Genomic DNA, 26,746 nt, shown 5'->3' on the forward strand with positions numbered 1-26,746 from the left:
ACACACAGTGTTGCGGCGTCGGCACTGGGTCTTAGGGGCTGTTCATAAACCACGTGGACCAAATTTTGGCCTTCTCAGACCCCCCTCGCCCTTTGTAGACTTTCGTCCATACAAAAATTTTGAAATTTGTATAAAGCGTAGACTTTGGCCAGACCCCCCTCCCCCCAAAAAGTATATGTGGTTTATGAATAGCCCCTTAGAGCAGATCAAAAACAGGTTTGATTACGATCAGCTTAAACTACAAATTCTTTATTAATTATCATACACTTCAAGTTCATTTCACTACTTACAATCTTCAGTGATTCGCCACCCTAATAGTTTCGGTTTAAAACCCGGTACAATTTTAAAATACTAATAAATACAGGATGCTTCAAGCACTTTCTTAGAAGAATTCTTAATCACTTAACCTAATTTACAGCTCTATTTGTCCAGTAGGGCACTACGTGAGCGATTTCAATTGACGCTGCACTTACATTTCGTACAGCGTACAGTATATTCAATTCTACTTTATCGAACTGGTTGCCTTCTGCTGCTTTCACTTTTCTACTCTATACATGGTAGAATGATGAGCACAAGGATGATGGATGGCTGTTGTTCCTTTCCAGTCCGATTGGGGGTTCATTATGAGTAGCATGTTGCCGATGTCCAGGTATCCGGGTCCGTTTGAGCCACGGGGCTCAGAAGAGGGTCAGTGTCAGCCACTCTCGGGGGAAGAGCAGCTGACGAAAAATTGCAAGTGCCGGGGCTGGGAATCAAACCCATGATCATCCGCATATGAAGCGAACGTGTGACCAACTACGCCACGGGCCCCAACACGAGCACTTTCTTAGAAATATCGCTTTACTCTACCAATGCATTTCTTTCCTCCTTTCCATGGAGCTTATAATGCACTGCATAGAGTGGCCAGTCGCATATATCGCGCCAACACACACCACTACACAGAACGCCTGTAATTTTCGTTTGCATCATTCAGCAACGTGCACACTGGCAACTTTCAAAGCGATCGTACACTAGCGGCTCTGGTGGAAGGATCGCGGAAATCAAATAAACTTTGAATTGATCGTTATAAATGCAGTGCCAAGCCGTTTTGAAGAGTGTTACTTCTGTTTGTCTGTGATGATAGATTAACACTGTGCTGTGAAAGTTGGAAGGAAGGAAAACGGCTTTTCAACCGTTTCTGGTTCTAGTGGATGGCTAGTAGCCTATGATATATAGAGAGGAGAGAGTATAGAGAAAATGGATAGAAAGATACAAAGTAGAAGAAAAGGGACGGGCCAGGGATTGAACCCAGGACCTTCTGCATATGAATCAGAAGCGGTAGCCACTAGACCACTAAGCCCGTCTCCAAGAGAAATGTCGGAATACTATCGGTAACAAACCCGAGATGAACTGTTGGGAAGCTATCCCGGAAAACCACTAAGTGTAATTTGTGAATAATTTTGAATGAAGCTTCAGAAGGAATTCAACAAGAATCTCGGGAAGCATATCGGAAAACCTCTGGATGAAATATAGCGAGGTAGGTACTCCAACAAATATCTCGTGTAAAACTTCGCGGATATGTATGAAGGAACTCTGATAGAAATCCCAGGAACATTTTTAAGAAATCTTGCAAAATGTTTAATTTATTTTTGGGATATTTTTGAATAGTCTTCAAAAAATATATATTCTCCAGATAGCTTAGGGCCAATTTCTTCACCTCGGCTTAACTGGTAAGCCAGGCTTACCCATATAGTTAAACCTGGTTTAACGCTTAAGCCAGGGTGAAGAAATCGCCCCTTAGTGTCTAAGGCTATGGATCGCCAATCCGGAGACGGCGGGTTCTATTCCCGTTTCAGCCGGGAAAATTTTCTCGCCTCCCTGGGCATATTGTATCATTGTGCTTGCCTCACAATGTACAAATTCATGCAATGGCAGGCAAAGAAAGCTCTTCAATTAATAACTGTGGAAGTGCTCAAAGAACACTAAGTAGGAGCGAGGTAGGCCAAGTCCCAGTGGGGACGTAGAGCCATAAAGAAGAAGAAGAATATTTTTCAAAAAATTTGGATTATTTTTTTAATCATAAACTTTCTAAACTTTTTCTGGAAAAATTTTAAAAACTCAGGGACTTTTATTTTGGGTTATGAGTCGACATCCTGTGACAGATTTTCAACAGCGTTGCAGTGTTAGCCGATTTGAAGTTATCCAGAAAATCGCAATGTAAGGTTTATAAAAATCTAAATTCGTGCTGTACAATTTTTATCCTCTTCTGTATAAGTTGGGACAAATCTATGTCGTCGTATTGGGTGGATTGTCGCAACAAATTCAGGTTGCGACTAAGTCATTACTGTTGCGCGATGGTTGACATTATTGCCGTGAGAATTTTACGATTCATCCAACTTACCAGATGTGTACTAGCATGGGACAGAAAAAGACATATCAACAGTGCAAAATTTCAGCTCGATTGGAGAATAGTTATTTATGCAACAAGTTGCAAAATGATGATTTTTTCAGCACGAGTCGTACATTTATCCAACGAGGCTTGCCGAGTTGGATAAATACGACGAGTGCTGAAAAAATCGAGTTTTGCAACGAGTTGCATACAAAGTTTTTTATAATTACGAAAAATACCCATTTAGTGCGATCTACAGCACCTGCAGCTACACAAACATGTACCTATCGGTAGGAACCACGTGCGCGCGCTCATGCTTGTCGGCGTAGTTTTTAGTTTGATCAGGTAGGCTCTGGTGTAGTAGGCGTCACCAATGATCGAGCTCCCGTTGTCAAACAGTTGTGTGCAGGCAAAAGCAAAAGCAGATTTAGCAGCTGCCTCTACACCTGATTTGTAGTTCGATTCCGAATTGAAATTGTCCTGATTCGGATTCGAGCTACTCAGTAGATGTAGGAGGCAGAGGCTGAATCTACGGAAGGCATGATGGTAAGTAAAAAGTGCGTACGAGCAAAAGTGCTGAAAAGTGCTACTTTTCAGCACTCTTAAGAGTGCCGAAAAGTAGTACTTTTCGGCACACTTGCATCAGGAGTGAAAAGTAGGCCATTTCAGCATACTTCAGCCAACTGAAATGTTCTACTTTTCACAACGTAATTACAAAAACTATATTTTAGCGCCAGCCGTTTTAAGTTTTCATACGATTTACCATGGGAAATCACTTTTTCAAAGAAAAATCGCCACAGGTTGCCCCTTAATACCTAAAATAAATCGAATGATTTCTGTTAAAATTTTTACGAGGATCCATCCCTCTGAAGACCGCACGACGATCTAAGGCATGCGAAAATCACGCAACGCGACGCGAGATAAGACGCGACACTTGTGGTTCTTAGAATCTTCAATGACGATTTTAAGAACCATAAGCGTCGTGTTTGTTCCTACGTAAGCAATAAGTACACAAATTAAAAGTGTAAGGCATGCGATTGTGGAAAAAGCTATTGACTGAAAATCGAAGAGCTTGGCAACGCTGTTTAACGTGTAAGGAATATCAATAAATAGTAAAATCTTATTTTATCGAATCGGGTAAGTCTTAATAACATTTTCCACGATCATCACATCGCTTTGCAGTCTGCGGAGGTCTTACGGTAACGGTCGAATTTTGGACCCCCAGAGGACATTAGTTTGAATTTAAGTCAAAATCAAACAGATTCAGGTGGTATTACACATAATGATGATGTTAGTATGATCGTAAAAGCCTCCGCTGTCCGTTAAAAATATACACAAGGTAGGCTGACCAGATTTGTCCCGTTTAAATACGGGACACATTCCGGAAACTCAACAAAAAGAAAATCAATGTCCAAAAACAGAACTGCATGATGTAAATAATGCTATTTCAACTAGAAAGAACGAATAATTAAGTTAGAAACGTTAACTATGCTCCAGAGACGAGCGTTTGAAAATTTTGTTGTCCCGTTAAATACGGGACGGATGGTCAGCCTAACACAAGGTCATTTCTGGCTGAATATTTCATAAAAATGACTGATTTTTAAAGCATCAGTTTACACTGTTTTGGACACCCCAATACATTTTGGACCCTCTTAAATATATATTTTGAACACCCGGTATTTAAACCCGTTTGAAACTATTTTCGAAGAATCTGCCACTTGAATAAGTTGGATCACATCCTAATCACTTGATTGACAAAGGCTGATTAGACGAACTTTGCGAATTTAATGCGCTAGAATGATAAACATTTTTGTTTACATCTCCAAGTTTCCTCAGCATAGCAATCTCTTTTTGTAAACATGTTGCGACACTCGCATTGATGACCAGATTGATGGAATCTAATTTCAAGGCAAATAATGATATTTCCAGTGTGAAAATGATTGCTACCCGTGTAGAGCAATCTAATTTAGCGAATGGTTCTAGAATTTTGCGTCATCTCTTCATTAAATCCGTGTAAATAGTGATAATACGACCCAGGGGGTCCAAAATATATGGGGGTCCAAATTATATTGGTTACCCTATTCCTCGTAAACGTGCCACATCAAATTTCAATCCGAATGATGCGAGGCCTTCGCTTCAGCACTTAGATATCAATATTGGATTCTAGGGCCGCTCAACATTATTAATTCAGTATGGTTGAGGTAGCGAACACAAGTGATGAGGCAGAAGAGACCGTGGAATATGAAATGCTTTGGCGTAGCATTTCTCTGTAATTAAAAATTCAAACATGTCGAGAGCCTTCATCACGTGGTGTACGGGCGACTGCTTGGTTGCAGTTTGCAAAATACCGGGCCACGACTACCTATCTACCAATGTACTTTTGAACTGGACTAACCAGATCCGAGCGAAAGGGATTTGTGTGAGCAGAATGAGAATCGGCTCACGGCTATTTGAAATTCATTCGCATAAAGGGCTATTCCCACTACACCGGGCCGGGACCGTGCCGGGCCCCGGCCGGGCCCCGGTCATCGATTTCTTACATGCGATTACTATGGCGTGTTTCACATCACACCGTGCCGGGGCTCGGTCGGGCCCCGACCGGGCAAATGAGAAGCACGCCATAGATATCGTTAGAAAGAAATCGATGACCGGGGCACGGCCGGGGCCCGGCACGGTCCCGGCCCGGTAAAGTGAGAAGACCGCTTAATGGATCCGAATGGCAGACTGTAGCTATAGCAGCAGTGCGATGAAGAAGATGCCTGTTTTTATTTTTTTGGATCGCATCCAAATTCGTCCGGCCGCGTCCATACGGTTCTTTCGCTAGCTAGCTGATTGTAGCCAATTTTCTATGTCTGTTTTTATGCGCATAAATTATTGGTATGTAGTATCAGGTAAAAGCAGCGTTGTTGGCACGAATTATCGAATCGTTGTTATCGTTCACAACTTTTTACGAGTGAAATTGAATTTAAGTTCTTCCGTTTTTTTTCGAATTTTAATCTACACTGAAATTTTGAACTCAGTTATAATTGTCCTTGACAGTTAAACAATCAAATAATTATAATCAAGGTTCGAATACCATGCATCAGTTTTCCTAATATTTGAATTTATCAGTTATCAGATGTTTGATAAAATATAGTTAATCTTCAAGCGTTTTAATCTTAAAAGTTGGAATCTTTGGATAACATTTCTAGGAAATCAAAAATAAATTTCCAAACGAATTGTTTCTGCTGAAATTTAAGATATCGATCAACCTCTCCTCTGCTTCAATAATTTTCTAGATATCAATAGCTGAGTTAACCGGTTTTGATTGGCATTTATAATGTTTACATCCATCCGTAGCTTATGGACTTATAACTAATTAGACTTTTTGTTATTTTTGAATATTCTTCTGAGTTTATTTCAATCTGCTAATGTAGGTTGATTGCTCTCATCAATAATGCAAATTTTACTTACTCTATTCTGATGTTGTGATGACGCGTTGAAAAATTGACTTACTGCATTAAACGAACCTAATCACAGCATTTGCAAAACGATTGAAGCTTTTACTTAATGACGACCATCGAACCATCGAAATTGATCACGACCGAAGATTTATTATCACACCCCTGTGGTATTTACAGACACAGCAGTGCATGCCGCCACTCTCGAAAGTTGTTATCGCATATGAGCACATGCAGAGTGCTATCAAAATTCTTACCACATTAAGGCGCTTGTGCAAAGTATGATAAATGGATCTGTAAACAGAGCGGGTCATATCTGTTTTGGAAATTTTGACGACGCAAATTTTAATGGCACATGTCAGCATCTGGATTACCTGCTCAAAATTAAGCTTCTCTACATTTATTTGCAAAATTTTGATTCTGCTGCACCCCAACTCGACTCACAAAATGCAATTCATCATTTCCGATTGTATCTTTCATGCCCGCGTCGCTCGCAAATTGCCTCTCATTATAGAGAGTGGCGGCTGAATTGACCTTCACCCTGGGAGCTTGTCGCGATTATTTTGTTCTATTTATACTTATTTCGCCCAAACAATTGGCGCGCCGCACGCCATTCTTTATGCCGGGGCTCTCATTACTTGCAAATTTATTTAATCTGCTTTATTTATTTACTTTCATATTCTGGTTATTGATGGTCAACCAACACGCTTTGAGCTAATTTCCATAGTATTTGATCTTTTTGTTTCACCCAACCAGTGCAAAATTTAATAAATCTGAATTGCCCGAAACATTCATTGTATGTTTTATACTCTTAGGTCTATGCTACAAAAATCTAAACCAACAGCCGGATGAGAAGTTCCAAACGACGTGCGAGGATCTGCGCGGTTTCTGGGATATGGTGATGTTGCAGGTTAACGACGTGGACGCATCCTTCAGCGAGATTGAGTCGTTCCGGAGGAATGGATGGAAGGTGAGTTCTTCTGTTGTGTCATTATTTGGCGAAGTGGTTTAAGGACAAACGTCTTTAAATCCCGCTTCAACAGTGAGTAGGTAGGTGACAAAGTCGGCCATTGGTGCGGCAATTTTGGGATTCTAACAAGTCTGTCCTTAAATGACAGCGGATATTCTTGACCCATACGAATCTCTTGCGAACATCAGCTTTACAGGATTGTTACCCGCATTCTCGCAACATGCCCTTGCCATAGTACCCTTCCAGCTTTTTACTCTACGGTTCACCGTACAGTGCAGCGAGCTCGTGATTCATTCCTCGCCGCCACACACCGTTCTCCTTTTTGCCTTTCTCGTACACTAAGTGCACTGGAAAGGCTATATGTTCACTCCAAAAATGACTTTTTGATAGAAGGCCCGGAGGGTCGAGTCACATATACCAATCGACTCAGCTCGACGAATTGAGGTGATGTCTTTTTTTTTTTTTTTTTTTTCCTTCTAAACCATAGGGGGATAAATCTGCTCATCAGACACCCTAACAGGAAGGTTAGGGTAGTGTGGGGATGAGGCCGTCTTCTACAATGCCGGTAGAAGCCAGGACTACTCTCTCCTCGACCCACTAAAACACATTCCTATGGTCGCCAAACCCTACGTCTCTCCGGAACCACCAAGAAGGTATTGCTTCAGAGAGGGGCTAGTGCATATCGCACCCTCAAGGTTAGCTGCCGTAGCCTAGCAGCAACGAACATCGATGACTCGCACTGGAGAGTCCACCACGATAGCATGCTGGCGCTTAGCCAGTTTCCCGAGTGGTCCTCGCCACTCCCTTTGTCCTCGGAAGGCGGGCAGGGTCAACCCCGCCCGCGCCCTACTGCTGAGCGGACATCAAGAACTGATGCCCACATGCAACCCGATCTGACCTGCTGAAGGCAAGGGTATCACTACCCTTCAGGCCTTATCAGCTGCATCCGTAGGTTGCAGACAGCAGGGTCTCACCTACCCCGACCCTAGCCGGGGACCCCTTTCCAACCGCGGGCTCAGATCCAACCCAGTAGACTGACGCCACGACAGCACCGCTACCGGGACTTCCTCTCCGCGGCCACTTAATCGCTGTAAGGGTCGATCTCGACCGCAGGGCACCGGTATGACCTACGAAGCCGACTTCGAACCCCTGGACCACCTCTTGTACTGCATCTGGACTAGCCATTCTCCGAGTCCACGCGCCACCTCCTTTGTAGCTCCCAGACGATATGGGTGATAGCCGTTGAAACGGCATTCCAGCTAATCTCATCCCAACACATTCTCTGGACCAAGTTGTCCGGAGTTGTGTCCTCCCCGCATGTGGCAAGCATGCGGTCACGCATTGTGCGAAAACGCGGGCACACGAACAAAACGTGTTCCGCCGTTTCCTCTAAACCATTGCACACTGGGCATTCGGGAGAATCCGCATGCCCGAAACGGTGTAGATACTGTCGGAAGCAACCATGACCTGTAAGGACCTGTGTCAGGTGGAATGAAACTTCCCCATGGCGCCTATTAATCCAACTATCTACCCTCGGTATCAACCTATGGGTCCACCTTCCTTTGGTGGAACTGTCCCACGCGCGCTGCCATTTGACCATAGAGGCCATCCTGACAGTCTTGCGTATGCCTCTTGTGCCGCGCATTTCGAAGCACTGAACTGGTAGTGCTCCGGAACCGGTTCTGGGTGTCCCGCTGGAAGTGGCCAAATATAAAATTGAGCATAACTCATTCATGCGACACATCAAACAGCGGCATCTTCGGTAACCTGATGAACGGTTAGCAGGAAAACAGTATCAAACCATATCTGAACCGGTAGTGTTCCGGAATTGGTTCCGGGGGGTCCCGATAGGTGAGTGCAAACTTTTTAAGGAGTGATAGAGGATTATAAATGGCGAAAAAAATGTGTACGCATATGGTCAAATCTCAGCCGTTACGTAGTAATTGAACTTTACATGTTTTTGACTTTGCTTGCCTCGAACTGGCTATTACTTGAAAATGTTCAAATTTATCGCAGCTTTTAAACCCTTTTTTTACATAAGGGAACGTCCATAAATTACGTCACGCCAAATTTGCTGATTTTCAACCCCCCCTCCCCCCTATGTCACACTTTTTGTATGAGGACTCGAAACATTTTCTATGGGTCGTCACACTTTGCTGAACCCCCCTCCCCCTCAGAGCGTGACGTAATTTATGGTCGCCCCCTAATTTTCTATCACAAAAGATCTTTCAATCTATTGGGGTTAAATAACTAAGTTTTCTAAAGCAAATAAGCTCGAAAGTATTGTTTTGCTTTTCTCGTTACACCGAATTGTAATGAAAGTCTATATGTTCACTCAAAAAACCAATTTTCCATAGAAGGCTCGGAGGGTCAAGCCACATATACCAATCAACTCAGTTCGACGAATTGAGATGATGTCTGTATGTGTGTATTAGAGTGGGTCAAAGTTGTATGGAGAAAATTTAAATTTGATCGCATCAACGGAACAAAGTTTTTGCAATCTGTATTAGCGTCCAAAAACCTGTGCAAAATTTGGAAGCGATTGGTTGCGTCCCCGTATTCCGCATTGCGATTGAAATTTGTGTGAAATTTAGTATGGGAAAACGTACTTTTTTGCATTTGATTCATAATTTGAATTCTTTTGTCTAATACCATGTAACTAATGACGTTAAAGTGTAGTCTAGGATATGCCGAACAGCTTTGCCGAAGACCGCAAAGTGATCCGACGCTTGTGAAAAAAGTTATTCCCTTGGTAACTTAGGCCAGAAGTTGAGATTTTATTGATGTTATTCCTTCACATGTTAAATGTTAAGCACCACTGGGCAATCTGCACGTTTTAACTTTTTTCACAAGTGTCGGATCACTTTGCGGTCTTCGGTAAAATTTTTCAGCATGTCCCAGGCTATACTTCAACGTCATTAGTTAGATCGTTTTAGACAAAAAAAATCAATTTAGGAGAAAAATTAAAAAAAACATGGTTTTCCATACTAAATTCCATACAAATTTCAATCGCAATGCGGGATACGGGGACGCAACCGATCGCTTCCAAATTTTGCACTGTTGTTTTGGACGCCAACAGGAATCGAAAAAGCTGTGTTCCAAAAAAATGTGTATGTATCTCTGTGTCTCTGCGCAAAAAAAAATCACTCATTTTTAAGGCACTTCCCATTAGCGGATTATTCGGATTATAGCCCGAATCAAACAGGAATTTTACCGCATTGTTTGCTATTAAAAATGGTTCGGATAGGCCGAGGCGTTCCGTAATGGCCATTTAATGGAGTTTTAAGACTTGAAACCATGCAATATTTGTATTTGTATTTGTATTCAAAATGGCGGCTGTTAAATGAAGTTTTGAGCTTTAAAACCATTCAATATGGGTTAATCTGATATGGGGAAGAAGTCTGGAGTCTAAAAATAGCGACCAGAATTTCCAAGCTGCCGGACTTACTTTAACGGCGGCTCAAAATTTAAAATTGCGGCTCAAAAATCAAAAACCAGATAAACGATATGATATCTGATGTCATGAAATGGATTTCTGTTAAACGTATGAAAGTTCGATATTCATCAACTTGTCACTTGAGTTGTGTTGAAATGTGTTTTCAAAGGCACGAGAAAGGCGCCATCACCGCTAGGTGGATTAATTAGGGTTTTTTCATATAGAATGAGAAACTGCTGATCAAATACCCAGATTCCTCGGGTTAAGTGGGTTTCGACCCACTCGTTCTCTCTCTTCTTTACCTTTGTGGTACATGAGTACTCTCCATTGGTTAGCGTTCCACCATCTACCGCCTTAAGTTGTCTTCTCTTTCCTGGGTTGGGTCCTGATTATCCGTTGGACTCAAGCGTCCGGGTGGGGTGGGGTACCAACGCAACTTACTGCTGGTCGGCCCACCATTTTCTCTGTAGTTCAAGTACGATTTGGGAGACCGTGGAAGTAACGGAATGTCACTTGTCCGCCTCCGTACACATCCTTTCAACAATGTGGTCCGGAGTGATATCTCTACCGCATCCCGTCCCGACCTTTGCTCCACAAAGCATGGGCATTAGCGTGGGACACAAAAAGACATTTTACTCCTGTACACTTTTTGAGTTCCTTTTTGACCCCATATCAACTGTGTAAAATTTCAACTCGATCGGAGAAACTATATTTTAGCGCCGGCCGTTTTAAGTTTTCATACGATTTACTATGGGGAAAATCACTTTTTCAAAGAAAAATCGCCACAGGTTGCCCCTTAACCCTTAAAAATATATCGATGAATGATTTCTGTTGGAAATTTTACGAGGAACAAACTCCCTGAAGACCGCAAAGCGATGTAAGGCATGTGGAAAAAGTTATTGACTGAAAACCGAATGGCATGCCAAAGCTGTTTAACATGCAAGGAATAACAATAAATAATAAAATCTCGTCATTTTATCGATCGGGTAAGGCTTAATAACTTTTTCCACGAATGTCGCATCGCTTTGCGGTCTTCGAAGGTCTGATTTCTCTTGAAGTTATCTACAGAAATCATTCAACGACCTATTTTTAGGGATCAATGGGTGACCTCAAGCGATTTTTCTTTGAAGAAGTAAGTTTTCCCCATAGTAAATCGTATGAAAAACTAAGAATGGCGGGCGCTAAAATATAGTTTCTTTGATCGATCTGAAATTTTGCATAGTTGATATGGGACCAAAATGGAACTCAAAAAGTACACAGGAGTTGGAGTTTTTCCATTTTTTATATTTTTAACCGTGTACCAGGCTAATGGGCATTCAGAGAGCACATGCTCCGCTGTCTCATCGCAGTCTGCGCATTCCTGACATATGGGGGATCCTGCATGCCCGAATCTGTGCAGACTGCAGATTACACCTAAAGCACCCATGGCCTGACCGAAATTTGACTTTTTCGACTGCAGGTTATTCTGAAACCCTAGGTAGGCTCAACTGCCACTGATGATGCGCCTTCGTATTTCACGGCTAACATTGTAACATACATACATTTATTTGCTCAACATTGCATTTAAGACAACACATAATCAACAATAGTACGCCACAATTCTCGGTTTGTGGCTGACGCTCTCCATCCTCGGTCACACCCAATGCTCGTCAGGTCACGCTCTACCTGGTCCGCCCATCAGAGAACACGCTCTCCACACCTTCTTGTGCCATCCGGATCAGTAGCAAACACTAGCATTGCAGTTGCTGTCCGGTATTCTTGCAACATGCTCATTGTATCCTTTCGGCTTTGGTCACCTTCTGGATGCTGGGTTCGCCGTAAAGTGCAGCGAGCTCGTTGTTCATTCTTCTCCACCACACACCGTTCTCCTGCACACCGCCGAAGATCGTCCTTAGCACGCGTCGCTCGAAAACTCCGAGTGCTTGCAGGTCCTCTTCCAGCCTGGTCCATGTCTCGTGTCCGCAGAGGACCACCGGCCTTATTAGCGTTTTGTACATGGCGGCATTTGGTGCATGGATGAATCTTTTTAGACCGCAGCTTCTTCTAAAACCCGTAGTAGGCCCGACTTCCGCTGACGATGCACCTTCGAATTTCACGTCTCACGTCATTGTCAGCCGTCAGTAAGAACCCGAGGTAGACGAATTCCTCTACCACCTCGAAGGTATCCCCGTCTATCGTAACTTTACTACACAGACGGATCCGGTCATGTTCAGTTACGCCTAGCAGCATGTACATATTTTTGAGCCACCATTCCAAATGTTCTGGCGATAATGACCATGCCGTCCGCAAAGAACACAAATTGGCCGGATTTTGTGATAATCGTTCCTCGGTTTTTGAGCCCGGCTTGTCGCATGACACCTTCCAGAGCGATGTTCAAGAGTAGGCTTGAAATTCCATCACCTTGGCGCAGTCCCCGGCGAGATTCCAATGACCTGGATAGTTCACCCGAAACCGCAGTTTTGCACACCGTTGCTTTAATCAGTCTAGTCAGCTTCCCAGGAAAGCCGTTTTCGTCCATGATTCTCCATAGTTCTGTGCGGTGGATACTGTTGTATGCCGCCTTGAATTCGATGAACAGGTGAAGCAATGGGACCTGATATTCACGGCATTTCTGGATAATCTACCGTAGTAGACCGGTCGTCGATTAAGCCGGCTCGATAACTTCTCACGAACTCATTCGTATTAGGTGACAGACGACGGAAGATGATCTGGGATAGCGCTTTATAGGCAGCATTAAAAATAGTGATCGCTCTGAAGTTCTCACATTCTAAATGGTCGCCTTTCTTGTGAATGGGGCTTCCTTTCTTCCACTCCTCCAGTAGCTCCAGTACGCCCATCTTGATGAGTTCAGCTGTATTACCATCCTTACCAGCTGCTTTGTTGGGTTTGAGCTGATGACTGGCATCCTTAACCCTCTAATAGATACCTGGGGTCCATTGGACCCCAGAGCCACTTTGAAGTGGTCGCAAAAAAGTTTGGATTGACACATCGGTCCCGTTTTCACAGTACCTTCAAACTACACCACGATGAGTTATTTGTGCAAAAATAACAAATATTTCATGGCGTAACACCGCTAGCCATCATGGTTTCCCATTGCGGAAATCATCATGGTTACAGGTCGCAAGCCCTGGCAAAGTGTGGAACGTTTTGATGGCTGTGATCCCTGACCATCATGTAATCAAAATCCCAGGGATACTCAAGTGACCATACTGCTGGGTTGTGGGGGTTGCGTATGTGGGGTGCATATATTGACAAGCATTGCTATGGATCGTTAGGGCTGAGTAGGAGCGGGGAATGGATCTACGATTGCTGAATTGCGATTATACCTACTGGCATAGTCGTGGTTTAACAGTGGTGGCGCCGCTTTTTGCTTGTGTTCGGCCTAGGTGGTTTGTTTAGGCGGTGCGGGTAGGTCTGTATGTACTTCGTACGTGCAGTGCGTACGGCTTCAGCATTGTGGTTACTTGGGTAGTGTAGGATAATTGGGTTTGGGACTGAGGAGGTCGTCATTGATTCTGCATGCCGTGAGTGCTCATTGTTGGCGGTTGTGTTAGTGACGATTTCTTCAGCTTTATAATCTCATTTGGACCACGCACAAACTTTGGGAAGAGGGAATGCTTTGTAATGCAAGAGAGGGATTTAAACGCGTTACGGGTTGGGTGAGGTCATGCAGATAGAACCCAGGTGACCGTGCGGCTCGGGTCGTGATGGATGCATGAGTGCAGTGTGTGTGTGGGGTGCGCTCCCTGTGGGTGCAGTTGAGTCGGGGTTGTAGTGGAAAGAGACCCTTCTCTACCCTAGATCGGTTTCGGTTGTACGGGCGGGGTAGTGTTTGTCTCATTTGTGACGTGTTGTGCGTGATTTGCGGCCCGAGCTGCGTGGTTACTTGGGAAGTATTGTGCTCTGCAATCTAGATTTTGGTTTTAAGGTGAAGCTATGGCTGGGCTGTGCCTCGGATTTGTTGGGCGCAGATCGAGAGAGCTGGTGGCGGTTTGTGCTGGAGGGTTTGCTCGATTGGTTATTCACTGGTGGTGGCCAGTCGATCGACTGTTCACGCAGCCTGTCATTTGGTTCTTGGGGTATTGTGCTCTTGAGGTTCGGGGCGTTGCTTCATTGTATCTTCACTTTAATACTAATATTCCTTGTTTGATTAACTATTATTCCAGGCGCTTAACTCATTCTATTTCATAGATTGCCAGATTTGAGGGTAATGGTTCAATAGGGTGTTAGCAATCAGAGTGGATTAGAACGAGTTGGCGCCTACAATACACCAACACTAACACACATACACCAATACTTACACGCACACATGCACCTACAACTAGCTGTAAAAGACCAGTGGGCGGGACAATGGTGCCTACCCAACAGTTGTAGGTGGGGTGTTTGGCTTAGCTACATGACTTGGTCCGGCAAGCCCATAAACATCAATTGGTAGACGTATTGCCTAGTGAAAAGACAACGCAGATGGGCGAAAGCCAGGGGATGCGTTGATAATAGCAGAATGGCAGAAAAATAACAAATATTTCATGGCGTACTATAGATTATTTTTTATGTCAAAGTTGAACCGGGCGATTTTGGTCCCCTGGGGTCCATTGGACCCCACGACACGAATGATTATATCTTGTGATCGTCACTTCCTAGAATAATGCTGTCTTCGACAAAATTGTTCAAAAGATCAAGGGCAATCTTGTGACGAACGAATTGAATTGGAATTAGCCCAGTAGGTGGCGCTATTGTTTATTCAAATTATAGATTGAAAGTTAAATTTAGCTTGAATATCTTGAAATTCGGAATGTATAGAAAGTTTGTGTCTTCGGCAAAAATGTTCAATATATCAAGGATTATTTGGTAATGAAAATTATTTTAAAGTTTTTCTGCAAAATGGCGCTAATTAGTTCGTATATGCCCAGCATCCTAGATTACCGAGTGGCAAGCGTCCTCAAATAAGTACGCTTCTTTTGAAGTGAATATCTTGAGAATAACACAATATAATTACATTCTGTTCACAATACCAATACTTCCAATTTGGTGGATAATTTACTTCAGAATTGACTCACCCGGATACCTCCAGGAATTCCTCCCAAAATTTCTGAAGGAACTCCTACCAGGATTCTTCCAGAAATTAATACAGGGATTCTTTCAGTAATTCTTCCCGAGGTTCCTCTACGATTTCATCTGGGAAATCCACTTAAAAGCCCTCCGGAAATGACTCCCAAAACTACATCAGGAACTCCACCAGGGATTCAACTAGGAATTCGTAAAAGGATTCTTCCACAAATGCTTTCCGAGATTCCTCCACGAAATCCTCCCAGAATTTCTTCAGGAATTTGTCTCCGAATTGCTCCCGGGTTTTCTCCAGAATTTCCTCCCGGGTTTCCTGCATGAGTTTTTCTAGGAAATCCACTTGAAATTCCTCCTGGGATTTCTTCAGGAATTCCTCCGGGGATTGCTTCAGGAATTCCTCCTGGAAATTCTCCAGGAATTCTTACCGGTATTTCTCAACGAATTTCTCCCGGGATTCCTCCAAGAATTCTTCCTGGCATTCCTCCAGGAACTCCTCTCAGGATTCTTTCAGGAATTTCTCCCGGGATTCTCCAGAAATTTCTCCCGGGATTCCTCTAGGAGTTGTTCTCGAGATTCCCCTAGGAATTCCTTCCAGGATTCCTCCAGGAACTCCTCACGGGATTCCTTCAGGAATTTCTCTCCAGGAGTTCCTCCCGGTTACGGGATGGAAACGTTGAAATTTACATTCCATTTTATTCGATGTCTGATCTCTGTGCTGTGAAAAATTGTGTAGATTATGATCAAAGTATAATTGTATATATCCTATAATCTGTAATATAAACACTATAGATTCCATATGCTTTCCAAGGTGCAGACAACTGTTAGGGGCCGTCCATAGATGAAGTGGCATTTTAGGGTGGTGGGGAGAGTCTCTGATTATGCTACGAGCCATGTATTAGGTATGGGAAAATAGGGGGAGAAGGGGGGTGTCAAAAATAGTCAAAAAAATGCTACGCCATTTATGGATGGCCCCTAACCAAACGATCTATCAATTCGTTTAGCCAAACGAGATTTACGGAACGATAACGACTGTGGGTTGTGTGACGTCATTTTTTATTAGTACACACTAAATTCACTATAAAATACTCTAAAATTAATTCAACTATTTCTCCCCAGGTCTGTAGATTCTATAGTGTCTATACTCGGTAGGTCCATGTCCTGCCAAATAACAGCTGTAGACACCATCTCTATAAATAATAAGCATCCCGCACCAGCGTCTCCCAATAGGAGAGTTCGTATCAAATGGCTTATCAACTGAACATTTTTGACCTACCCAACAACTAAGACACCATTTTTCTAAAATCAGGATCCCGAGATATTATGAGATGAAAAATTTGCATGCTATCTAGCACTGCCTAGTGATGGAATATCGAATCAAACGGTCCATAATCTATAAGTTCTTGACCCACCAAACAACTTTGCCGAAGACATCAACTATATAAGTAATCAGGATCCTGAGATATATGAGATTTAAATTTTAATAGTGTTACGTCTGTTTGTCACTGATTCCACAGCGCTAGACCACCTCCCACTCCGTTACGTAATATTTGAATGACCCCTTTTGACCCGCTGGACATATATGTCTACTCGTCTACAGCAGTGCGATTTACCCTATTGTTTTGGTACGTCTTGTCCTTGTCCGCTTGTTTAGGTACGTTATATCCTGTAGATCGGGGGCATTTTTCAATGCTCACTTGCACCACCTAGCGGAAACTTCCCGAACTAAATTGTTCATCACTAGATAGGCCTTGACTTTCCTAACATTTTTGCTGAAAACATCACCCTTTCAAAAAGTAAGGATCACGAGATACGCGAGAATATATGTTGGGGTCCAATGGACCCCAGGGTCCCAAAACGGACCTTCATTTATGGTATCCTGTTGAGGGTTAACTTCCCTCAACGTGAGAGTTGGTTCATTTCCGTCCTCCATGTTAGATATCTCAGCGCAGCGGACAAGAACAACCGAGGCGATCGACCGGTTAATTTATTACCATCCCGCGATATGTGATTTGTCGGAAGTAAACTACACGGACTACAGTTTCAACATCGTCTATTTACATTGATGGATTAGTACGGACTGAAATATACATCACACAAGTTCATAACATGTCAGCGATTACGCTTCGTCAATCAAACACATACATACACACTACATCTGTCATATAACATTCATCCTTACCAGGGGGCTGTCACTACTCTACTCCAACACTCCTCCTTAGTGCAGCCCCCATATCATATTACTGACATAACGTCAACTCCTCCTGACTCAAAACTGATTTCAAATCATCAAAATGTTAACGCAAATAGTAGAGCCCACCACTCTTTTTGCCTACGGCGAGCACCGTCGCTCCATCCATAATACGGAAGTCCTTCTGGCCAAAGACAACCGTATAACCTTCCTCCGTGATCCGACTGACCGATAGCACCTTCCTGGATAATCCGGGCACGTACAAGACTTCTTTCAGCGTTACATCGACTTCCTCGCCATTCATCCCGCTTGTTGTGATCCTTCCTGTACCGCAAACTTTCGCTTTCACAGTTTTCCCATCTGCTAACAATACTTCTTTAGCACATGGATTCCACCAACCGAGATCATCCGTCGAATTTGTCATGTGCTTTGTACATCCTGTGTCAACGATCCATTCTCCTACAGACTCACAACTCCTAGTCGTCATCGTGAAGCATACTCCACGACCATCACCTTCATTTCCCGTATGCGGATGCCTTACACTTGTCGTCTTCGCTTCGTTCTGCTTTTCTACACTAGCCTTCACTTCCTCCAACAAAACAGGACAGTTTCGTTGGAAATGCCCTTCACGTCCGCAGTAGTAGCACCTCCGAACAAAACTCCTCCGCTTTTCACCTTCCACTGTAGATTTCATAGCCTTTTCCGGGTCGCTCTTCTCGTTTCGATTTTCGCTTCTTCTTCGCCAGTCATCCAAAAGTTTCCCTTTAACATAATCCAACTTGAGATCTTCTTCCGGGCGTCCTTCCAAGGCGGTCACAAGCGGGTTGTACGATTCTGGCAGACTGGATAGTAGAATCGCTACAACCAAATGTTCCTTGAGCGACTCACCCATTCTGGCCAGACGATGGACCAGCTCCGACGCCTCCGTCAGGTGATCCGACATGCTTTCTTCTTCCTTCAACCGCATCGAACATAGCCGCCGTAAAACATGAATCTTGTTTGATAACGATCCTCTCTCATGGTAGGCCTTGAGCTTTTCCCACATATCCTTCGCCGTTGTAGCTTCCATAATGTGCACCAACTGACTATCCTCAAGCGCCAAACCGATCAACGCTCGTGCCTTCTCATCTTTCCTATTCCATGCTGATATCACGTCCACTGGATCTGGTTTGGGATCCTTGACAATCGTCCACAGATCTTCCCGCATCAGCAATAGTTCCATTCGGAACCTCCACGTCGACCAGTTGGTGTCATTCAAACGATCAAGTGCCACTTTTGCTTCTGCCATTTCTCAATTATTATTATTATTTATTTTTTTCGTCACTCAAAACCACACTTTTGGACCACTGTGCAGCGTTCTTCCAAACTCTCAAATCGCTCTTCACACAAACGCGCTTTCCAGTCACTCGTCGTCCATACAATCTCACTTAGCTGTGCGCCGCAAAACAGTTTGTCACAACACTTGGCGCAAGTACGCGATGGCCGCTCCTCCTCGATGAAGTGCACTCTTGATTTTCATACGTCCGTAGCTTACTTCCACACACTATTTCTTCTGGTAACCAAAGACACTTCTCCCCGAAAAACAGTCTCTTTCTGCTACCTTCAGCAACAATCTCGTCCACCGTATGACCGATTCATTCAGTTCGAACCGTAACTATACGAACTTGCTCAAAAAATGTATCTTCGAACATACACTTTTGTAGAAAACTTTCTTCGCGATACCTGGGCCCATAACCTGTTAGATATCTCAGCGCAGCGGACAAGAACAACCGAGGCGATCGACCGGTTAATTTATTACCATCCCGCGATATGTGATTTGTCGGAAGTAAACTACACGGACTACAGTTTCAACATCGTCTATTTACATTGATGGATTAGTACGGACTGAAATATACATCACACAAGTTCATAACATGTCAGCGATTACGCTTCGTCAATCAAACACATACATACACACTACATCTGTCATATAACATTCATCCTTACCAGGGGGCTGTCACTACTCTACTCCAACACTCCACTGCACTGGCGTCGTCGTTTCCTCCGTTGCCGTGGGGTCCCGTGCCTACGTTCTCCACGCCGTTCAGGTGCTCATCGAAGTGCTGCTTCCACTTTTCGATCACCTCACGTCCGTCCGTCAAGAGGCCTCCGTCTTTATCCCTGCACATTTCGGCTCGCGGCACGAAGCCGTTGCGGGATGCGTTGAGCTTCTGATAGAACTTCCGTGTTTCTTGGGAACGGCACAGCAGTTCCATTTCTTCACACTCCGCTTCTTCCAGGCGGCGCTTTTTCTCCCGAAAGAGGCGGGTCTGCTGTTTCCGCTTCTGTTTATAACGTTCCACGTTCTGTCGAGTCCCTTGCTGCAGCATTATCGCCCTCGCTGCATTATTCTCCTCCAAAACCGTTCTGCACTCTTCGTCGAACCATTCGTTCCGTCGATTCCGTTCCACGTACCCGATGGTGCGTTCGACTGCGTCGTTGATGGCTGCTTTCACTGTACTCCAGCAGTCCTCTAGAGGGGCCTCATCGTGCTCGCCCTCGTCTGGCAACGCGGCCTCGAGATTCTGCGCGTATTCTGAGGCGACATCCGGTTGCTTCAGTCGCTCTAGGTTGAACCGTGGCGGTCGCCGGTATCGTACATTGTTGATGACGGAGAGTTTTGGGTGCATTTTGACCATCACCAGATAGTGGTCGGAGTCGATGTTGGCGCCACGATAGGTCCTGACGTCGATAATGTCGGAGAAGTGCCGTCCGTCAATCAGAACGTGGTCGATTTGAGATTCCGTCTGCTGTGGTGATCTCCAGGTGTAACGATAAGGGAGGCTGTGTTGGAAAAAGGTGCTGCGTATGTCCATATTTTTGGAGGCGGCGAAATCAATGAGTCGTAGGCCGTTTTCGTTCGTCTGCTGGTGGGCGCTGAACTTACCAATCGTCGGTCTGAATTCCTCCTCCTGGCCTACCTGAGCGTTTAAATCTCCTATGATGATCTTGACGTCGTGGCTTGGGCAGCGATCGTACTCGCGTTCGAGCTGCGCGTAAAATGCGTCCTTGTCATCATCAGTACTTCCGGAGTGTGGGCTGTGCACGTTTATTATGCTGAAGTTGAAGAATCGGCCTTTGATCCTCAACCTGCACATTCTTTCGTCGATCAGCCACCAACCGATCACGCGCCTCTGCATGTCGCCCTTCACTATAAAAACTGTTCTCAGCTCACGTGTGTTGCCGTACCTCTGGTTACCTCTAAACAGTCGCACCGTAGATCCTGTCCAACACACCTCCTGTAGCGCTACGATTTCCAAACCGCGGTCTTTCAGTACATCGGCGAGTATGCGGATTGCAGATGCTCCCGCTGAAGTTGAGAGATCTGCAGCTCCACGTACCAAGTTTCCAATCGCAAGTCCCTTTTCATCGCTGTGGTCGCCATTGGTATCGGTTCGCATTCTTCTCTTGTTGATTTTTCGGTGCTTGTCTTTTTCGGCTCGCAGCGCTTGACATCAGCCCACTAACCCAGGGAAGAATCGCTTATATACCGTGATCAAATATAGTTTTTTAAATCATCACTTAATTCATATCTCTTATGCCTTTTCTCATTCCAGAAACCGATCCCCAAAAGCCCCACGCCACAAGTGCGCAGCACAGCCCGGAGTACCAAGCTCACTAAAAGGCCCTTCAAGTCTCCTGCCTCGGCTGCGTCGACCAACGGCACCAGCAGTAGCCCCGCGGACAGCTCAGCGGCGGAAACGAAAAAGGCTGCAGCTGCTGCCGCCGCCGCCAAGCGGGAAGCTCAGCGCAAACAGCTGATGGAGCTCAAACGGAAACAGAAACTCGCCAACAGCCAACAGAACGTGGAGATATTTGTTCCTGGAGCTGCTGCTGCCACCAATGGAACGTCCTCATCGGCCGACGCGACGAACGGTGCTGCGTCACCACAGTCTCTCGTGGATGCGAGTTGATCTCGTTTCCCCGGCGCTGCTCAACAATCACTGGACTCAACCGGACCACCAGAGCCGGATGTTACGTAAAGAGAACGAGAGACAGAGAGTATCTGTATTTTCTTCGTTTACCTTTTTGGACATTGTGGTGTAGTTTACGCGCTAAATCAAATACCGGACCCCTCCCAGATCGTGGGATAAACATTCACTCATTTAAAAACACATAACCAACCACACATTACCTATAGTATGTTAGTAGAGACACGTGGAGATGGACTGACTGATTAATAAGACGACCATGAGAGAAAGAAAGAACGTATGAGTGTGTTTGAGTTCCATTTGTGAGTGACGACTTTTGGATATATCCGATGAGATTGGATGGTGGGGTGCAAGGAAAAATTGGGGTGAGAGCACTTTCGGATGTGTTAGAGAAAATGACGATAAACCCGTAACTGAAATGCATCAAATGTGATTTTACGAGAAATGACAAATTTTTTATATGTTGAATAAACCTATTATTAGTTAGAGTGGTAATCGATTGAACAATAAAACAATGCGAGGAAATTGAGAAAAAAATATTTATTTAGTTGTAAGAGTCACGAAATAATGAAGCGTAGGTACGTTTAGACAAAATTCACGTTTTTTGCGACGACATAGAGAAAATTCGTATAGGTGTGAGGGCGAGCGTCCTCCTTCTATTTTTGGATATTTTTCTATTATCTTTTTGCTCTAGAGGAGCACTTACATCGAAACGGTGTGCGCGGAACGTGAGTTGCAAAATTTCCATGTGGTATTTTGGAAGAAGAATCCGTAGATGCGAAATTTGCTTCGATTTTTTTGTAGAAATTAGTTTGTAAGCAATTTTACGATTAACGTTCACCTCCACTAAAAACTAAATAACCTAATATTTAGCTACTATTTATACTATAATAAGCGAGTAGATCAGCTTAAGAAGAATGTGGGGCGAGAGGGTGCAGTTTATTTTTTGAAATTTACTAAAGCCGACAACTCATGTTTGTTTGTTGTACAATGCCAATATGACGAAAAACGAATTGTTTTATGCTTCTTTGCTATTACATATGCTATCATTCAGCTTCTCCAATGTTTAATAATTCACAAATGAGCACTAAATTAGATATTAGGCGTTGACAGGCGGTAGGGGAAGCTCAGGAGGAAACAGTGGTGAAATCCCTGTAAAAATCCCGGGAGAAATCTCCGAGGGAATAGAGACGAACCAGCCAAGGGCTGAAAGTCTCTCTAATAAAGACAAATCAATCAATCCGAGGGAATCTTGGGAGGAATCCTTAAATAAATCACTGAAGTAATACCGAAGACATTTTTACAAGGAATCCACATAAAACCCATGGATAAAATCTAAAGGCACCCAAGAATAAATTTATGAAGAAATCCCTGGAGGATATCATAATCAACTCCTCCCCCTTCGTAGACTTGTGTCCAGAACTTCATACTATTTTTTTTGAAATTTGTATGGATACACTTTGGCGCTCCCCACAATGAGTCTACGTTGTTGTACAGGCCTTATGCAATCTTTGCCGTAGTGAGTCGATTCTGAAATTAAATGTCCATCAACTGATCTTGTGAATAACTACTCTGAAGACAGTATGAGATATTTATCTTAGAAATGATACGAATCAAAATGGATTTTCTAGGCTGACATGGGCAAAAAGCTGTCGGTTAATTGTAATTTTAATCCAAAAATAACATATTTGGTCGGCTTTAGGACATTCAAAAAGTAAGCTGTATTCTTATGAGCATCCTCATACTGTCAACTCAACTGTACTATTGTTATGACCATTTTTGTTTTGTTTCTACAGCAATTGGTTGGCATCCCCAGATTGAAAAACGTTCATCAAATTCAGAGTGTTACATCTGTCATCTGTTATTTCTATCCATTCATTTTTCTGTTCTGTGTTTCTCGACATTTTTCCTCCCAGTGATAGCTTTTTAGAGAACCCATCGGTTAATTCTGTCGACTCCCGTACATTCCTGCGTTTAGTTAATACTTGTTTTGGCCTTTCGATCACAATTCCGATACACATACTAGGAGAATATGAGTGCCTTTTGATCATTGATCGCGTACAAAGTAGTACAAACCATGCGTATTTTGTCTTTTTGTGTTTTTTATATTGTTTTGTTCCTTGTTTTCCCATACTGTGAAGTTCGTACTGAATTTGGTTTGGAGAAATGTCGAAGTTTATCTGTCGTCGTGCCCATCTTTCTAAAAACCCTCTCTGTAGAAGATAAATTGCTCACACTTTGAAACCAGATAAATGACTATCGAAATAAACTGTTCTTTATGATGTATCGTAGCAATTGAGCCACCTGTAACACATATAAACACTGCTTTCTTATGAAAATTCGAGTTTACACGTGTAGAGAAATATACTGCAGTTCAACACAAGTCTAAGCGAAGTTTTCATATTATGCATAAACACAATGTTCGAATTACAAAACTACCAACAACAACAACAACAACACGCTGTATATTAAAAATCTAATGACTACTATCTGCTACATCTAAAATTTATAACGGAGATCGTACGATAAGAGAAGATCTATAGTGTCTGCTGGTATATCTAATGCTTGTTAAACATGGCGACCGTGGATCTGGATCGTTGATGTGAGGAAATAAATAAAATGTGTATTGTGAAACACCACGCAGGATGCAAAACTGAACCATCTACCGGTTGTATAATTTTAATGTTCCATGGCTTCGAAATTCCACACTAACTCAGAATACCAGGTAGGTTACCATGTTGAACGATCCTGGGTGGACCATATTATTCTTGACCATTGATTCTTGACAAATTAGGTACATCATTGCTATACTTCAACGCCAAGCATACCTACTTAGTAATTTGGTCCTCCGAAAAATTATAACGGAAGGCTATAGAGAGGAATACGGACCGAAGCCAATAACGATGGCTACGGCGACAAAAGGGGCTTGACGATTGGAAGCTTGAAACTGCAGTTCTATGCAGCGGGTTCGACATCGTAACTCTATAAAAGTTACGCTGAACAGCATCCATTATGTGATAGTAATCGAAGATCGTTTAGAGGTAAGCATACCATCTACCAGATTTGCAGCAACATATCTAGAGCATTCTCAAAATTCAAGAAACCACCGAAGCAAACACTTCGTCTGAATGATTGCTTTCGAATGCCTGTACAACTTTGTGTAAAAGAGTCTGTGTAAAAGACTGTGAATATCTCAAATTAGTAGGAAGGTTAGTGCACATGAATAAGCATGTTAGTCAGATGAACATCACGGATGTGATGATCGATAATGCATTCCACACAGAGGCACGATCCCGTTCAGCGATGTGGGTAGAACAAATAGATTAATGGCTGGTAGCAATGCCTTAATTTCAGTGATGTCCAGAATGCACAAAAATTGAAGCATATTGACAACGTTTTTTTGGTGGTGTAGGTATCTTATACTATAGCATAGTACACTCAGTAGCAAAAAAAAAGCCGAGCTGATTTTTTCCCCTAAAATCCGTCATGTTCAATCTGCTGCAACTTTGGCAATTATCAATATTTTTGGCTGAAAATTTTACCACTTCATCATCAATATATTGATAATGTATGGTCAAAACTTCAAATTGATAGAAATTATATATTATGAGTAATAACAACTTATATAAAAAAATCCATTTTTAGACATATTTTTTACAAAAATCCGTATTTTAGTGAAAAATTTAAGTAGCTAAAAAAATCACTGCAGCGTCTTTACATATATGAAATGTTATGGTCAAAATTTGAAAGGTTTTCATTCAGCGGTTTGGGCCACTGATGTACCAGTGTGGGTGCCTACAGTTTTCCTTCCATATTGATCATGCTGAAACAGCGGTGCAGAAAAAAAGCCGAGGTCAATTCGTTCCATTAATGTTTAGATCTAAGTTTTAATAAATAATCCATATTGTATGACATATTTTTTATAAATTTTTGTGTGTTATGCTAGTTATTAATGTCATTCTACACGTTACACATAGTGCGTTACGCGTTACACGTAATGCGTTACAAACATACATATGCTAATGAATATACAAGTACACCGTGTCTAATAAGTTCTCATACAAAATACAAATTTAGAAAATATAATTTTATTTCACATATGTGATTCATATTTTTAAAATGAATACATGTATGGGGCACGTTCGATGTAGTACTAGATTTGTAGTAATGAGCTGAAGTTTAGTATGGTGAGAAGATCAGTTCTCTGTTTATGCAATGAAATGGTACAAAAAGCGTGGGTATTATGCTTCCTTGCCTAATTTGATGCTGTTTGAGCAAAACTTTGGATAACTATGTTGTTTATGTTGCAAGAAATGAAGAAAACAACAACACTGTTGGGGGAGCGGACCTGGTGTGATGGTTAGAACACTTGACTATCACGCCGAGGACCTGGGATCGAATCCCACTCCCGACAAACTCGCAAAATGTGAGTTCTTCCTTCGGAAGGGAAGTAAAGCGTGGGTCCCGAGATGAACTAGCCTAGGGCTAAAAATCTCGTTAATACAGATAGAAAAAAAAAACACTGTTGGCCAAAGTTTTGCTCAAACAGCATCAAATTAGGCAAGGAATCATAATCAAAAATCCCCTTCCAAACTTCCTCTTCCCCATGGAGGAAGGAGGACACATTGAGGAATCCAGTCGCGGGAAAAATCCTGGGATCTTGGAAGAAACCCTATTAAGAACATTACAATAAATCCCAGAAGGAATCTCGGAAGAATCAAGAGAGGAATCCCTGGAAGAAGCCAGGAGAAATCGTGGCAGCAATACCTTGGCAATACCTAGGCTGACCACATATGTCCCGTTTAAATACGGGACATATTTTGGAAAATCAACAAAAAGGAAATTAATGTCCAAAAACAGAACTGGATGTTGTCAATAGTGGTATTTTAGCTGGAAAGAACGAATAATTTAGTCAAAAACATAAACAATGATTCAGTGGCGAGTATTTGAAAATTGAGTTGTCCCGTTCAATACGGGACGGATGGTCAGCCTAGCAATACCTGAAGGAATCCCGGTGTCAATCCATGAAAGAAAGAATCTCAGGAGAAATCTAAGAAAGATTCCCAAGAGGATCTATGAAAGAATAGAAAATCCCTAAGGCAATCCGGGAAGATTCAATGAAAGAATTGCGGGATATAACACCCTGAAAGAATCTCAAAAGGAGTGCCTTTCAATATCATGGACTGCCGTGAATCGCATATATGCATAGAACATCTAGCAAACATGGGACTGATATGCGATTCACGGCAGTAGAAGTATCCCTGAAACAGTCTCAGAAGATATCTCTGAAAGAATCCTGGAGGTGCCTC

At 43.0% G+C, this 26,746-nt stretch overlaps 1 protein-coding gene across 2 annotated transcripts in view; it reads left to right on the plus strand.

Moving 5' to 3' along the window:
* LOC115258883 (serine-rich adhesin for platelets) overlaps positions 1-21,824 on the plus strand; it is an 84,892-nt gene extending 63,068 nt beyond the window's left edge. For both annotated transcript variants that reach the window (XM_029859323.2, XM_029859324.2), the window contains exons 5-6: positions 6,624-6,778; positions 21,063-21,824. In XM_029859323.2, coding sequence (XP_029715183.2) covers positions 6,624-6,778; positions 21,063-21,419 — 512 coding nt within the window. In that variant the 3' untranslated portion in view covers positions 21,420-21,824. The remainder of the gene's footprint in view (positions 1-6,623; positions 6,779-21,062) is intronic.
* The last annotated feature ends 4,922 nt before the right edge of the window (positions 21,825-26,746 follow it).

The sequence above is a fragment of the Aedes albopictus genome, chromosome 2 (genome assembly GCF_035046485.1).
Source record: "Aedes albopictus strain Foshan chromosome 2, AalbF5, whole genome shotgun sequence".
Lineage (NCBI taxonomy): Eukaryota > Metazoa > Arthropoda > Insecta > Diptera > Culicidae > Aedes > Aedes albopictus.